Raw genomic sequence first — 17015 nt, 5'->3', positions numbered from 1 at the left:
CGCAGAATTTCCTTGAATCTTGAAAAAATAATAATAAAAAATAAGTTGGGGGGGGGAGTGTGCACAGAAATTGAAAACGATTCATTTATCAAAGCATTGAATGATATGTGGCTTCCCCCCCCCCCCACCACTAATAAACACCAGACTGCACGGTGGATCGGCTGGTAAAGCGTTGACCTCACAGTTCTGAGGACCCGGGTTCGATCCTGTGTGGAGTTTGCATGTTCTCCCCGTGCCTGCGTGGGTTTCCTCCGAGCACTCCGGTTTCCTCCCACATTCCAAAAACATGCAATAATTGGACACTCTAAATTGCCCATAGGTGTGATTGTGAGTGCGACTGTTTGTCTCCATGTGGCCTGCGATTGACTGGCAACCTGTTCAGGGTGTACCCCGCCTCCTGCCCGTCGACAGCCGGGATAGCCTCCAGCACTCCCCGCGACCCTCGTGAGGATAAGCGGTGAAGAAAATGGATGGATGGATAATAAACACCAGCTCAAGGACAACTAAAGCCGCGGTGCTGGTGTCACAAAAACTATGGGAGGAGGAGGTAAAAGGCGCGTTCGGAAATAATTCTTCCTTCACCAGTCCGGAGACATGACAAAAATGTAGTTAAAGTTCAAATGAAGAAAGTTGTGTTGTTGTTGTTTTTTTTTCTTTGTCCTGATTTACTCCACGACCGCCGGCCACACCTTCCAGCTACCCGCGCCGAACGGTCATAGCTTGCTGCGCTACGGAATGATTACGCGGGCCGTCTCCAAAATGTCACGCCGGTTGCGAATTTACTGCGGCGAAGATGTGGAGATAAAAGTTTCAGCCGCACGGCGCCGGCTTCCCTCCTTAAATCAGCCTTTGCGATGCGATCGAGGGCAGGAGAGCGGCATCTTCTCCGCTTCTTGGTCTTATTCGGTGATGCTTGCCAGCGGTGCATTTTGACTACACGCGCAAAGTCACAACATTGTGTTTACCAAAATTTATTAGCTGGCCGCACCCATAAAAAAAAAAGAAAACACTCCACCTCCTGCAAAGATACTCCATATTATTTTTCATATTTCATAAAATATTGATAGACTTGATGGATGTTTGTATGTACAAGACGAAGCGCTACACATTTTTGATAAAATATTTATACCCATCCATTTTCTTAGCCGCTTATCCTTACGAGGGTCGCGGGAGTGCCGGAGCCCATCCCAGCTGTTAACGGGCAGGAGACGGGGTACACCCTCAACTGGTCGCCAGACAATCGCAGGCCACATGGAGACAAACAACAGTCGCACTCACAATCACACCTAGGGACAATTTAAAGTGCCCAATTAATGTTGCATGTTTTTGGGATGTGGGAGGAAACCCACAGAACCCACGGAAAAAAAACACGCAGGTACGGGGAGAACATGCAAACTCCACACAGGCGGGGCTGGGATTGAACCCGGAACCTCAGAACTGCCGATTATTTATACATTGCAGCATAATACATTTCAATATTATTTTAACAACGTAATTAAATTCCATTTTACTCAGCAAAATGATGAAATCTTAGGAAAACAATCATTTCTGGAAAAACAAGTATCCTGAAAAAGTCAGAATTAAAAAAAAAAAAAGATCAATCAATAAATCTCTGTTATTATCCATCCATCCATCCATTATCCAAGCCGCTTATCCTCACAAGGGTCACGGGAGAGGCTGAGCCTAGCCCAGCCAGCTTCAGGGCGAAAGGCCGACTACAACCTGAACTGGTCGCCAGTCAGTCGGCAGGGCAGATATCGACACCATCACTGAGCCGGGAATCGATCCCACGCTGCCCGCACCAAAGGCAGGCGTGTGTATATCGCTACTCCATCAGTGACTCTTCTCAGTTATTATTGTCGCCTTAATTTTTTAAAATGACGCGCATGGAGTTAGCCCACTGTGGTTCTCAGCTGCTCATTTTGATTGCCTACACTCGTTCAAAAGTAATCCCGCGCGTTTACCGACGTTAATTCCTTGTCGGCGGCGCGTTTTGATTGCGCGCCGAGCGTCGTTGGGCTGTCTGCGCCGCCGACGCTAATGACTTTGTTTGCGCTCCCGCAGAACTGTTGATCTAACGGCGAAGGCGACTGTGGCCCATCAGCGACAATGCAAACAGTTCGACTGAGAAGTCGCACGCAAACACATCAGACGCTGCCTGCTTCCTAATGGGCTGCTTGCAGTTTTTCACATGAACAGACGCCAGTGAGGGAGGGAAGGAAAGAAAGAAAAGAGCAGCGAGTCGACGGCAATGAGCTGTTAGGCGTTTTGTGGTCAATTGTGTGAACAAAGGCGTTTCCTTAAAATGCCTTGCTCAAGGCCGCTCGGACTATTCAGTCTCACTACTTCTTAAGACGCGAGTTTTCTCTGAGCCCGGAGGCTGATGCGAAAGACAACCGAAATAAATCAGAGAAACTTTGGCGGATTGTTTTGAAGTTGCTTTCAGCGTTTTTGTACAGTTCAAGCCAGTCGGTTTTTTTGGGTGGGAGTAACTACAAACTCTCTCTCAAACCATCTTTCTCCATTAAAATGAATGGAAATGCCATTAATCTGCTCCAGCCCAACAAAACACCCCCACGAATATTTTGCAATGCTTTTTCAAATTGGAAAAATAACAATACCACATACCTTGGCCCCCGGCGGGCGGTTTAAACCCCACGAAAATGCAGTGTTTCACAATAAGTTAGTCCTGTTTTCCTGCCGATTACTAAACAACAGAAAGGGATCGTTCTTCTGGTGGGTTTGGTGCTTATATTAACACAATAATTTGTAGCTCTTGAAAGATTCCTACTGTCAAAACTACTGGGTCAAAGCACAAAAAAAAAAAAAAAAAAAACTTGGGGGGCATGTTTGGGTGAGTTCGGTGTGGAAGAATTGGCATTTTCCACAACTTTTTTTTTTTAAGGCAAAAAGTGCGCACGCTAAGCGGGATGTCATTTCTTCCACTTCTTTTGTTGCTTGGAGAGACCCCCCCCCCAACCCCCTCCCCGTGCACTCGTGCACACAAATGCAAGGAATTCTCTTTCTTTTATAATGGGAAATGTGTGTGTGAGGTGCCAAGACCCCCCCCCCCCCGCCTCGCTTCTCGGGGATTTCTCACGTGGGTCGGAGGAGGACAAGCCCGGCTAATTCATCAATAATCTTTAGCTAATCCTTTCTTCTTCGACTTCTACCGCCTGGAGGATGGAGTAATATTCCCCCTGCCCCACGCACTCGTCTGCCCGAACACGTCCATTTGGGTAAAACAAAAACAAAAACAAAAAAACGTGCATACGCCCGGCTAACAAGAGACGAGGTGTGGCCGGGATGGGGCGGCGTCCAGACGCTTTGTCTGCGGCACGGCCCACCGGAGGAAGGGTGGGGGCGGGGGGGGGGGGGGGGGGGGGGTCTACACTCCGACGTCTGCACCCGGAGCCGCAGCAGATTGGCGTGGGAGCCACTAGCGAACACGCGCGACTAAACTGGGAATCGGAAGTCACAATTTAACCCAAGAACAAGAAGAAAAGGAAGCCTGCATTCGGTCGGCAACAGGAGCTAAGAAAGTCCGAAGAGTGAGCGCCGGCGACTGCACTTACAACAAAGAAAAGTTGTCAAGTGAGACTCGTTTTGACGTGCGGGGAGGACGCAGTAAGAGGTGGTTGGGTGGGTGGGTAGGGGGGGGGGATGTGTTTTTCAAAGTAAAACGAAGAATATGGGAGTTTTCATCCATGACTCGGACCACGGGGACTGCAGGTGGCGATTCCGCGCTCGGATCTGGATCGTTTTGATAAGTATGTTGACGCTGTGATGCTAAGATGCTAATGCTAATGTGGCTGTCATGGGTTTGTTTCCACTATTAGTCTGGAGCCGATATATCGCAGCATTGTTATGTATTTTTGCACCTTTTGGTTACTTAATAAAACTGTGCAAGGGATATTTAAAGAGTTACAATGTGATGCATTACATTGCTATTAAAAATGTTATGTATTCCTACAGCCAAAAAAAATTAAAAAAAAATTGCATGTATAAAGGGAAAACAAGGTCAGCGTAGAATGTTTATCCTGATCTTTGTTAACATCTGAAGGTATTTTTTTGGGACTTAAAATTGAGTTAGTTCGACTCATTTTGTAAGAGGCGGGTAATTGAAAACCGCCTTACTAGCAGGAGCCATTTTACAGTAAAGGGAAATGTACTAAATTATATAACTCAAATGATGAAAATTGTGGGACTGATTTTGCCTTGCAGATGGACAGAGAATGGGGGGTGAAACTTGGAATGTTGCATGTTTAATTCACGATTTGGACCACGAGAACCACAAGTCACGTTTCCACGCTCATCTTTGGATCTAGTTACTAGATAGAGGTGTTACTTGATCCAAAGACAAACATAACAATACTAGATTCTGGTATGTTGACACTGTGATGCTAAAAGCGAATGCTAATTTGATTTACTGTGCCATTTGTTTCCTCAAAGTGAGGGTGACCGGTTAAAAATGTCCTGACCCCATTCACGCTATATTTCACTGTTGTGATTTTTCACTTATTTTAACATTTTGGGGCTATTTACTGAGCAGGATAAGCTGACATGATGCTGACGTGGCAGAGCCAAAAAAGATCAGAGGTCAATGCGACCCACTGCAGGAGTAGTCATCCATCAAAAGGGTTTTATGAAGAGATTTCAAAAAACAATATCCATGGTCTTAATCAGATTTTTGTCATATTTAAAAAAAAAAAAAAAAATTAAATTGGGTGGATTTTGATATTGACGCGTGGCCCCTCTTGGTTGAACTGCGCATCAAGTACTTAGTCACAAAATATGAGTATGCTTGGTGCTTGGCTTTAACTTTGCCAATTTTTTTGTTGGCAGCTCTTGCAGGCAAAGTCTTGCCGACCAGTTCCAATGCCCTCCAAAGTTCCTCATCGATGATGGCCAATCCTCCGGCGCCCGCCATCTACCTGCCGGCCAGCTTCAAGATCTCCAACGTGCAGCTAGCGTTCTTCTTACGCGAGTCCATTCAGCCATCAGGACCGATCGTAGGCGGCGGCAGACCTGGCGGCGGGAACCCTTTGCAGCGCTCAGAGAGTTTTGTGGTTTTCCAGACAAAGGAGCTCCCAGCCGTCAACATCAGCCTGGGGCCTTTCGCCCGCGACCAGACGCTCTCCAAGGAGCTGCTCCAGCCAACCAGCCCCCTGGACATCCCCGGCCAGCTGACGGTCAACTGGAAAGTGCGCGCGTTTATTGTCCAGTCGCGAGTGTTCTCCACCAACCCCGGCGTGCAAGTCTTCTTCTACATCGCCGGGCGCGACTGGGACGACTTCAAGGTCCAGGACAAACTGCCCTGCGTCCGCCTGCACGCCTTCCGGGACGTGCGGGAGATTAAGACCTCGTGCCGGATGAAAGGCAACCTGGCGCAGTGCTTAGCCCAGCTGGAGCTGCCGCCCTCCTGGTTCAACGCCAACGTGGCTCCGCTTGGCCGCAGGAAGGGCTCCGGCGGAGACGGGCTCCTGGACGGGATGACTGGCGAGACCCTGCAGGCGGAGCTGTACTACACGCTGCACGAGGCCAACGCAGAGGGCGAGTGCAGCGAGGCGCCGGGGCACCGAGGAGCCCGGGGGGAGGCACCGTCGCAACACCCCCTGCTGCGCATCGGAAGCATCAGCCTTTATCAGGCCAGCCAGGAGCAGCTGTTGGTCGACAAGCAGCTGGACAAGAACATGTTCCTCAGGCTGCCTGAGAAGCCCCTCAGGCCCGGGGAGACCCTCAGGATCTTCTTGTACTTGATGCCCAACTCCACCGTGGAACAGTTCAGCCTCAAGTAAGTCGCGCATGAATGCTCCAATTGCTTCTACATCACGTACGGGTACATGTCCTGTTGGCGTGTGCTGAAAAGCAGTCATTTCGTACGAGAAAAGTTGCCCTTTTTCCAAGAAAGAAAAATTTCTACAGCGTAATGTGAATCAGAATCTGAACAATCTTATATTGGCGAGTTTTGTCAGGAAAAGGAATTTGGTGCCAGAAGTTGGGAGTCACAAGGACTTCTGCAGACCCTATAACAAAATATTCATTTAAGATGGTGAATCTGGATATTTGTACACCGCGATAATAACGATACATTGTGTGCAGATTTCACAATATATTATCCGGACATAATAAATTGGTTGGGAAGTTGCACGCAAGTGTCTGTGTGCTGAATAGAAAAGCAGTCAATATGGTAAGTAATGTTTTTCCAAGTAAAAAAAGTTACATTTTCCAAGAAGAACTAAAGGGGAGAGGACTCAATTCACATGACTCGAGTTCGATTTAAGTTGCCATTTTTAGGACTTGGGGGGGGGGGGGGGGGGGCGGTCAATTTGACTTTGACTTTGTTTTCATGAGCCGCCGCTTACTTACGGAGCAATCGCACTCAAACTGTTGTGCGCTAGGTCATCGAGTTTGGCTAGCCACCGCGGGGCCAAAGAAAGTGCGGTGAAACTGTTTTATTTTGAAGGTCTGAAAACCGAATCCTCCGAAAATCAGGGCACACGAAAAGTGAAATTCCACGGTAAAGCTTTACACCTCCCACACACTTTAAACGCATTAAAACATCTTTTTTTTTCCCCAACCCATTGTCAAGGTTGCTTAAATACACAAAGAAGTTACAAGCAAAAAATATCTAGTAAATAATTATGATGCCTTTGGCTCTGTGCAAAAATGCGTTATGACCAGTAGCCCAAGGGAATTAAAGTCCCTCAAGACTGCTTAAATGTTCATTATATACATGCTGACTTTTTACCACATTTTAATCAATATTTATGTCTTCAATATTTATAGAAACAGAAGAACCTGCGAAAGCACATTGAAAAAGGATCATTATTCACCATCGATTTCCAAGTTAGACAGTAGATAAGAATCCACTGTATAGTGGGGAACACCATGTATCATTTCCATCCATTTTCTTTGCCGCTTATCCTCACAAGGGTGGCTGTAGTGCCGGAGCCTATCCCAGCTAACAACGGGCAAGAGGCAGGGTACGCCCTGAACTGATTGCCAGCCAATCGGAGGGGAAAGAGAGACACTCACAATCACACCTACGGGCAATTTGTGAGTGTCCAATGAATGGAACACCATATAATGAAATCTATTCTATACAAATAAATGTATAACCACGAGTGCAGAAGTGCTACTGTCTCTATGTAAGCTCATACCGTGCGTTATTATCCATCATATCCTCGCTCTTTTTTTTTTTTTTTTTTTAAGCTGGCAAGAGCCTAATGAGCATGCAATCACAATTTTGTTTTTCCCCCAACACAACCCTCATTTTTTTCCTCATAATGCTGAGTCATGCCGAGCCGAGAGTGAGGAGGCCAGGTTAAAGCGGAGCACGGTCCAGTAATGTTACCGCTTTGGAGCGATGCTGTAACGCACGCACCTTTGCTTCTGTTTGCCCTCTCGAAAATGCTGCTCAAAGCATTTTTATGTACAAAAGAGCACAACCTGCGTTTGCGTGTTGTTTGAGCAGATAATGGTTGTGTAATTCTCTGCCACACAAATAAAACAAATGAATCCTCTGAGGAATAAAAAAAAAAAAAAAGCCCTATATATTTTTTTTTTTTTTAATGGAAAAATGAGTACAAATAATTCTCCAGTATTGATAAATGGTATCTGATCAATATACCATCCTAAAAATATTATTTGGATGTATCATATTGTACAGTACAGAGATGCTTCGGTTCTCGACCGCAATCCGTTCCAGAAAACGGTTCGAAAAGTGAATTGTTTGAAAACCAATTCGATGTTTCCCAGTACAGTGAATGGAAAAAAAAATAATGCGTTCCAAGATGAAAAAAACGTTTTTTTTTAAAGCATTTTTTTGGCTTTTCCTGATAACAAATTGCATAGTAGGAATACACGTATGGTTTAAATACTTTATATAGTAAAATGATTTAAGAAATATATTTTTTTGCTTAAAATGTATGCTTTAGTAGTAAAGGATAGGCTGGGAGTGCATTGCCGTATCGGGAGTGACTCGGCCCCCAGCCTTGTAAACTTTTTTTTATTAACAAAAGTGCAGAATAACTTTAAACAAACAATAATGAGGGGAAAAAAAAACATTTCTTTGGAGCCATGATTGGCGGTTAATACAAGATGATGAGAATGAGATGAGAAGAAAAACAACGGTCATTACCGGGACACGTCTGTGTGCAGAGGCTGCGTTAGACAGATGAATAAAAGTGTGCTGATTTTTTTTCTTTTGTTGTTGTAATTTTCAGGTTTTTTTGGGCGGCGTGAGAATTCACAACAAAGGCCACGCGCAATATGTTATTTCCGGGTTTTGTTGGGGGCGTTCGAGTACCGATTTTCGTTCGAAAGCCGATTTGTTCAAAAACGCCGACGTTTGAAAACCGACGCTTTACTGTATCAATACACATTCATGAAAATATCAAAATTGTGAGGTATCAAGTCCAACATAAAATACATTGATTCCATTACAGGTTTGATATGCTTTCCCAATATGAATCTTAAAAATCTCCATTTTGATTATGATGATGGTTTTGGTTATTATAATTAGATTAATTATAGTAATAATAATTATCATGACGACTAAGTTCTGTGCGGTATAGTAACAGCCCAGTCAGTTCCGTTGTGTGTTAAACTAAGCATTCCCTGGTGTCTTGCCCTTCCCTGTTCCAGATGATCTGAGGCACAATTATACATTTTTCAATTTGTTCAAAAAAACCCAAAATGTTCCACTCACGGAGAAAAGCGTTCCAGGACTTCCAGATTACAAATGATAGAGTTCCTTCAGTCTTGTGTCGCTTTCAGACTGGAAAATATTAGCTGCTAACTTGAGGCGGGATGACGAAACAGCCTGCTAAGGGTTTATTTGTAATCTTCGCATAATCTCTGGCACACACTTGTTAAAAGTCGCAGATTTGCTGAATAATTATTAAGCTTGGCTGACTCATTAAGCTTCACTTGAGTGGAGGGGAAAAAAAAAACAGGATTGTTTCTCCCCGAAGACACACTCAGAATTAATGGTGATTTATGCTAACAATAAAAAAACAAAAGAGTGAAACTTAAGACCCAAATGAATAAAAATCAACAGCGGGGCTTGTTCATTTTTCTTCTTTTATTTTTTTTTTAAAGGGGGGAATGTGCCTCCGTAAACAAACCGCTCATTGACATTTCACAGCATTTCGGCGCCGATAACGTGTGGTGACTAACGCTAGTTTTCCCGTGTGGAGGCAATTTTTTTTTTTTTTCTGACGGAAAGCCACCGATAAGAGCTGAACAGCAGATGTTTTATGTATAAGTGCAACTTTGGGTTCGTTTACAAAAAAGATTAGAGGAAGTCACTTGTAGCTGTGTTTTGTTTCAACACTTGTTGTTTCTTTAATTAATATAGATTATGAACAAAACTCTTCCGAGTGTGACGTCGAGCATCATGACAAACACTTTCGGGCCCGAGAAGAAGTCCAGAGAGCTACAGTAGCTCAAGAAAAATAATGTAAAACAATTTTCTAACTCTTTAGACACGAGAGAACCTCAAAGGTGCAGTAACTTGGTGAAAAAAATTATGAGAATATATTTTTTTTAACTAAAAGCATCACAAATGACAGCCCTAAACCACTACGTGTACCTAAACGCTCCTCAACTCACTTCAACATAGTTCCTTGGCACCAAGATGCCACACATTACTTCATTAATGAAGCTCCCAATCATAGTTCCTCGGCCCTAAGCTGCTGCCAAAGCACTACATGTTTCTAAATGAAACTCCTCAACTCACGAGGTGGAAGTAAAGCAATACTTATAGTTCTTTGACCAATGCACAAAAACAGCTGATTTTTAAAAAAAGGTTTTCAGCGTATAACTGAGGATAGGTGCAAAAATGTGGGGGTTGACTTGACCTGTCATGATAATTTCGATCTAATATTCGATTAAAAAAAACAAATGAACATGATAGTTTTTCCGGACTCGATAAATTATTGTTGTGGCGAGCCAACAGAGTTGGACGACTGTGAATGAATCAGAAGATCAGTTCATTTTCAACTCGGGTATTGACGTTGATGAATATGTTTTTATTGATGGCTGGGATAGGCTCCGGCACTCCCGTGACCCTTGTGAGGATAAGCAGCTCGGAAAGTGAATGAATGATACGGCTCAACTTGCCCGGCAAAATGTTTGGTGTTCCTTTAATGAATTGTCAATAACAGTCATTCGGCATTGAGCTCAACAACCGAAAGAAGCGGGGCAAGATCGGCACCCTCCACGCCAAAGCCTTATTTTTCATGATTTCAGAGGCAGAAAGAAACAACTGTTATCATTTTTTATGATAGATTTTGCGAAAAATGATCATCACTTGTCTCCAATATTTTCAAACCTTTTTGACGTGAGGAATTCAGGGAGCTCCGCGGCAGCTTGGGGAAAAATATAAAGAATCGTTACCTCTTGTTCGATTTTTGTCAGGAAATGAGACCCGATCAAACTGAGGGAGTTGAAAGGGGAACGTGCAGGAAGGAGTCGCCGGGTGGAGACCAAAGCCGAGGCCCTCCAGTGACTCTTGATCTTGGGGCTTGGAATCCTCAAGCCGCGGAGGCCAAGTGCCGTGCTCCAGAGGAAGGTCATTAAAGATGCAACAAAGGAAATCGTGAAAGATGCATTAGGACGCGCCTCCTTTGAATGTCACTCGGGAGAGGTCGCCGCTTTGAAGGGCTTGTTTAAAGCCGTGTGAGGCTGAAGACTGCGCTGGTGCGCCACAGTCTCCGCTTTTCTGCAGTGCTCCGTTTTATCGCTGTACTCGGTCTCGTTTTTTTTCCAAATCTTGAGTATGCATGGCTATTAATAACAAAAGCAGCTACTAGAAGGTCGCGCGACGTACCACAGTCTCCACTTTGTTGCAACGGTCAGTTTTCTTTCTTGCTCTCAGCCTCCTCTCGGATGAAACTTGCTTCCTTTCCCTCGGGAATACCAAATTAAAAAAAAAAAAAAAAGAAATAGGTACCACAAGGTCGTACCAAGTAATGTACAATTCCTAGTCCACTGCATTATTATACTCCGGTCTCCACTTTGCAGTTTTGCTCCATTTTGTTGTTGTTGCCCTCAGTCTCTTTTTGGAATTTGTAACATTTGAAGATTCGCTGCTAGAGTGAGGAAGGATAAACCATAGTAAACCGCACAGTCTCAACTTTGCTGAGTTTCGTTCGATGGCATTGTCTTTGCTTTGGCTGCCCACAATCTCCTCTCAGATAAAATGCCTCTTTCCCAACTGTCCCTCGCTGAGAAATAAATACAAACTAAAAAGATCAAAGTAGTTATGAGATGTCACGATGAGGTTTCTAGTTCCTGGTCACTCAAGGATCTACAGTCTCCACTTTTTGCTGCGGTTGTCGGATAAACATACTCTTTACCAATGGGTGTATGCCGAGAACAATACAATGTATAATGTAAAAAGACAAAATGATGTACTATTGGAGTCTGAGACCATGTTCCAAGCAATTCATCATGGCTGCCCGTAGTCTCCACTTGGATAAAATTTTTTTCCTTCCCAACAACCTCTTCGTAAATAAACAAATCCAAAAACAACAAATAAAAAGCAAGTTCTCGAAGTTATTGTTTTAAGAAGTTTCGTGAGTGGAGGGACTGCAGTGCCCACAAGTCTCCACCTTGCTGCAGTTGCTCTGTCTTCCTTCAAAACCCCACACGCCTAGAAACAAATAAAAAGAAGAAAATAAGAGGATTTAAAAAAGACAAATGCGGGTATGAGAAAATACTGTCAAAGCTATCAAGCTGTTTTTCATTTCTGCCCTTAGTCTTTTGATAAGATGTTCCAAGTTAAGACAGAAGATAAATGTTTTCTAGAGAAATCGAAGGTTCCTGGATTAAAATGGGAAGGTTTAAAAAAAAAATTAAATAAACAAAACATTCCGACGTGGGTCTCACCTCAGGAAAGTTTGAGCCTGGCATATGGCGAGTGGAGATGAGGCCTAGCGGGGCAGATCCTCCATTCAAAGTGACGCCAGGTCGTCCACAATCTGTCACGTCATTAAAAACATATTTTAGTGGTCGCGTGAGCCTCCGCCGTCGCGCCATGTGGTGCGACTTGAGCTTTCGCCCCCGCTTCCAGATTCTGTCAGCACCATCTGTGAGCAGCCTTGACGGGGCTGCGTTTTGTTTTGTTTTTTTTAATCTTTTTATGGCTCACTCTTGTCTGTTTTTAGCATTTATAAAAATGAATGTTGCTATCGTTACCATCCATGAAATATATAACCTAATGTTTCACCCAGTGTAGTAGTTCCTACGGAGACTTAATTAGTGGGTATCAAAGGTGCAAGTAAGGAGCTTAAGTCTTGTTGCAGGTCATTCCAGGCGAAGTCTTTCCCTGAATTTGCTGAGTCGCCACAGAATAGGTTCTGCTACACAAAAAAAAAAAGGCTTACGAGCTAGACTGGGAACAGATTCCAGATCCCCACAAGTGCCCCCCCCCCCCCCCCTCGTCAAATATTGGCATTGCTGCAGTTCCTTGTGAAGGCTTGACGGCGTCAGATGCCATAAGCAGAGAGACCCAATTTGAGGACCCTTTTCAGCCCTTTATGCCGTACAATGAAAATGGTTGAGTCCATATTCCGATTATCCTATGTTACCTTCTACTATTCCAGGATGTAGCCCACTCATCAATAGAGCAATCAAACATTTGCCAGCTTTGTCAATGTTCAACTCATGAAGGAAGCGTTCCCCATGCGCAGGAGCTCAAATGCCTCAGTCCTATTTAACAATTTCTAACATCTTACATCCTTATTTACAAACCAGGACATTGTCTGCAAGCTAACGTTCAGAAGAACACTTGTACATGTTTCACTTATGTCAGAAAAATACTCAAATCACAATGGAACCGTTCCTGTTACGTGACAATACAAATGGTAAAAGGACATCAATTCATTCCTGGCGTTATTCTTCGGTAACCGAGAAGTATCCTGCTAGCTAAGAATTCGAAGTACAATTGCGCAGGTTTCCCTTTTGTTGGAAAAATATCGATTGAATGAGACAATACAAGTTTTAGTTTCTGCCCAATCACTAACATCTTTTGTTGTTTTCCGTTCGGAAGAACAATTGTGCCTTCCAAATGGTAGAATCCCATCTGAACATTTCACACTGCTGTCGCCGCATCATCCCGCCTCTCTCACAGCAATGTCAGCCGCTCATGTGAGCCGCAAAGCCGTGCCGCAGCCGCGGGCCGTCTTGTCGGGGGGCATCGAGCAACACCTTCATCTGATTTTTATCAGCACTCATCTCCAATAAAAGAGGACGAGGTCAGGAAAGCCTCTAAAGAGCTTACAAGGCTCAGTTCGCCACTACACCGTCAGTGTGCTAGTGCAGAGAATCGATTCATGTCTTGAAGGGAAAAACGAAATGCCAAAATTCAGATTATCTCGTCTTTTGAGTCCACTCGAGATAGACGATTGTGAAAAATTGCATTGATTACTCGTGCTGCGAAGAATCGGCGTTAACGTCCTAGCATCAAATATCATTTATGCTGTACAGACATTTGAAAAAGCAACGATTACTGTTTAACAATGCTGATATTTCCGTGATTAATGATGTATCAGTGAAATGAGTAGCAAAACATAATGTGGAAATGAATTATAAGGGAATGGGTTAATAATGTCCGTTATTATAAAGTGCGGCAGACAAATGACTATCATACTTCAAATGAAGTCATTTTGTACCTGTGCTAATGAGGCTACGTGACGGCTGGGGAGGAAAAATAATCCCACGAATGCTTTTTTTCTTGACAGGGAATAAATAATGTAAAATTTAGAGCCAATATTTTTCAAGAGGGACGTCTTTGTTCATCTCATTGGTTCCCTCCGCTAAATATTCCCGTTTTGCACAATTGAAATTATTTGAATTAATAGGATCTAGCAAGGGAACGGACCTCAATCATTGTCTCTGCACGCTTCACGGCACAGATTGACAAGATCTGTTTTTTTTTTTTCACCGCAATTTCTCGACTATGCCGCCCTCCTTTGTCGATTTATTGAAGGGGAGAATAAATTGAGGCAGCGGGTGGGGGGGGGTTTAATTTGACTACGACAATTTCTATCTCATTTCACTTTTATGTGATTTCTCGAGACGATCACAGTGTTTTTGATCTTTTTTTGCAATATTTTGGGTGGTCCATTCAATCATATGCTAGCAAGTCAGAACTCGTAGGAGCAAATAAGTCACATTGTTCCCGAGGGAAATAAACAACACACGCACACGTTTCAATCGACTGGGGGGAAAAAAGTGAGTATTATGGAGAAACGAAACAAAACAGCAAAAAGCGAGGCAGACTAGACCGAAATAATAAGGGGCCTAGCTCCTTCTAGCACACGTCACATCGTGGAGCAACCACAAAAAAAATAAAAATAAAGAGAGAAGCCGTCCAGTGATTAACAGCGCTCTGATGTAACTTAAGGCAAACTGAGGTAAGGAGATGTCAGTCGGTGATGGGCAACCATAACGTGCGACTCAAAAGTGGAGCAACGCGGCTGGACGCGTGGCGTGGCCCGAGAGCTTCCACGCTCCGTCCCTATCAGATCATTTCTCGCTGTCGCCTCGCATTTTTATCTTCGACACCTTCAGGTGTTTTAACGGGCCAGAAGAGCCATATTTTCACTCCCTTCCTTCACACGATCACACATTTTATTAGTTTGATTTTCTCGTTTGATTTGTTATTTTTGCCCACGACGAGAGCGACAGGTTTGCTCAGCCATAATCGTAGTTGTCTTTGGTTATCGCCTACTGATTTAGGGGGGCATGTCATCAATATTGTTGACATCATCCCAGACTTTTTCATTGATTTCATGGGCCATATAGTCCTTTATTTAGTTTGGCATTATTTTCTGAAATTAAGCAATTTCTTTGGGCATCATCATCAGATTCCTCTGGACGTAATCCTAAATTTCCTTGGACGTAGTCATAGATTTTGTTCGGCATTATTATGAAGTGCTTTGGACTGTTGGGCATAATCCAATAGTTAATTGTGTAAAATTATAGATAGGTCATAGCAAATGGATATTTAATTGTGTAAAATTATTGATAGGTCATAGAAAATAGATGCATGGAAAATCATTGATTTCATGGGCCATATAGTCCTTTTATTTAGTTGGGCCTTGTCATCCATTTTGTTTGGCATTCATTTTCAAACTTTACCAATTTCTTTGGGCATCATCATCAGATTTCTCTGGACGTAATCCTAAATTTCTTTGGGCATAATTATCGATTTTGTTTGGCATGACAATGAAGTGGTTTGGGCTGTTGTGCATAATCCATATAGATAGGTCATAGCAAATAGATGGATGGAAAATGATTCATTTCATGGTCATAACCACTGATTTTGTTTTGTCATTTATAGTCAATGCCATCCACCTCCTTCTCTATTAGATCAAATCCCGCCGTCAAGTCGCGTGTTTATCTCCGACACCTTCAGGTGTTTAATGGGCAAGATGTGGCGTATTTTCCCCTCCCTCCTTTATGTTGTCCCACATTTTATGATGGACACAGCATGATAGAATGTTGCCGCCCGGTGGGCTCCGGCTTCAAAGCAGGAGGCAGTGTTAGAGGAGATGGAATTTTTTTTTTCATTTTTGCCTTTTTTTTAATGATGTCCTCTCCGCCTTTACAGCGCCTTCTCTTCTTCTTCTTCTTCTTCATAGCAGTTACTTCAAATCCAGTACACAAGGATCAAGAGATGCACTGTTTACCGGCCCCTGAGAACAGTGTCGGGTGGAATGAATTCTGACGATGGAAAAAATGATTGGAGTTTCCTCAAACTTTGTTCCTGTCAAAAAAAAAAAAAAAACAAACACTGATTTAGAAAAGTTTGGCATCAGTTTCCGTTTAAGTGTACAAGAATGATGACATTTTCCACAACCTGCAATGACGGCCTTCAGCACTCAGTTGACCTGGAAAATTTCTTACTTGGGAGGGTATTCTCATAGCCATAAAAGATGCAGGATGGTGCCTCTGAAAGCTGCTACTTTTCCACATTTTCTTCATATTGCTGTTTTGTATGAAACACTGACATGAAATGTGTGGCAGAGTCAACCTGGCAAGTTTCTGCCTTTGGTGGTAGCTGATATGGGATGTGGCATTTACCATTTCATTCCCACGTTCCTCTTGTATAAATTGCCAGGTTTAAGCAGCCGAGGACATTTAAAGTGCAATTTCTCAAGGAAGGAAGACAAGAGGAACTTCTGGCTCGTGAGGAGAACACGGGATGTGTCTCTTTCAAAATCTCCAACCCGTTCTTATCACATCTCCACATCTCCACTTTTTTTTTTTTATTCTTAACGTGTTCTGCATCACAACAAAGGAAATGTGACAAAAATAGTCCATGTGAGTCTTTGCGATGTCTTCACCATCCTCTCGAGATCATCAGTCTTTGTGTTGTCTTCTGCATCACTGTCTGGTGTTTCCACGGCACCCGATGTAACTTGATTGCATCACATTGTTTAAGCACATCATCGCAAAGTTTCCGTGGCACCCAACGGGCCTCTCGATTGCATTGCATCACATAAGCGATGAAGCATTAAAAACAACCTAGAAAGCAAATATGAGATAACTTTATATCCAATTAATCCGACATCAATGCCCTCTCCGGGTAACATGTGGGACAAAATTGACCCGACAACTTTATATTTTAGCGATAGTAACTGAGGTGAGAGGGCACCTGTAGCTTTAACGCCACCTCTAAAAGCTGTCGTTTGATCAACTTTTCCGCTTGTCGGTGTTTTGTTTGAACTTCCGATTGAAATTGAGTCGGGGGCGGAGTAAACCCAGCAACTTTCCGGCTTTGGCGGCGGTAACTGGTGAAATGGCACAGCCGCTAAAGGATTTCTTTTTTTTTTTTTTACCTTTATCCTGTCAGTCTTTTGTGTAAATGTCACCGTCACAGAATGGTTGGGACAAAGTCAAACCAGCAATTTTCCATCTTCGGAGGTACTGCAGCATCTAAGATAAGATGATCCTCTAAAATCCGGCGTTTTCCCTGCCCTTTTCTTTGTTGAATAAAG

General features: G+C 43.5%; 1 protein-coding gene across 3 annotated transcripts in view; it reads left to right on the top strand.

Moving 5' to 3' along the window:
* tmem132e (transmembrane protein 132E) overlaps positions 1–17015 on the top strand; it is a 248658-nt gene that overhangs the window by 169991 nt on the left and 61652 nt on the right. Inside the window, exons 1-2 of one of the 3 annotated variants that reach the window (XM_061803293.1) lie at positions 3395–3594; positions 4846–5794. In XM_061803293.1, the coding sequence (XP_061659277.1) occupies positions 4902–5794 (893 nt within the window). In that variant the 5' untranslated portion in view covers positions 3395–3594; positions 4846–4901. Of the gene's footprint in view, positions 1–3394; positions 3595–3663; positions 3771–4845; positions 5795–17015 lie in introns of those variants that run through there. The other 2 variants (XM_061803291.1, XM_061803292.1) reach the window with 2 other exon arrangements.

This window comes from Syngnathoides biaculeatus, chromosome 18, assembly GCF_019802595.1.
Source record: "Syngnathoides biaculeatus isolate LvHL_M chromosome 18, ASM1980259v1, whole genome shotgun sequence".
Classification (NCBI taxonomy): Eukaryota; Metazoa; Chordata; class Actinopteri; order Syngnathiformes; family Syngnathidae; genus Syngnathoides; species Syngnathoides biaculeatus.
This window is presented reverse-complemented; position numbering and strand designations above follow the sequence as displayed.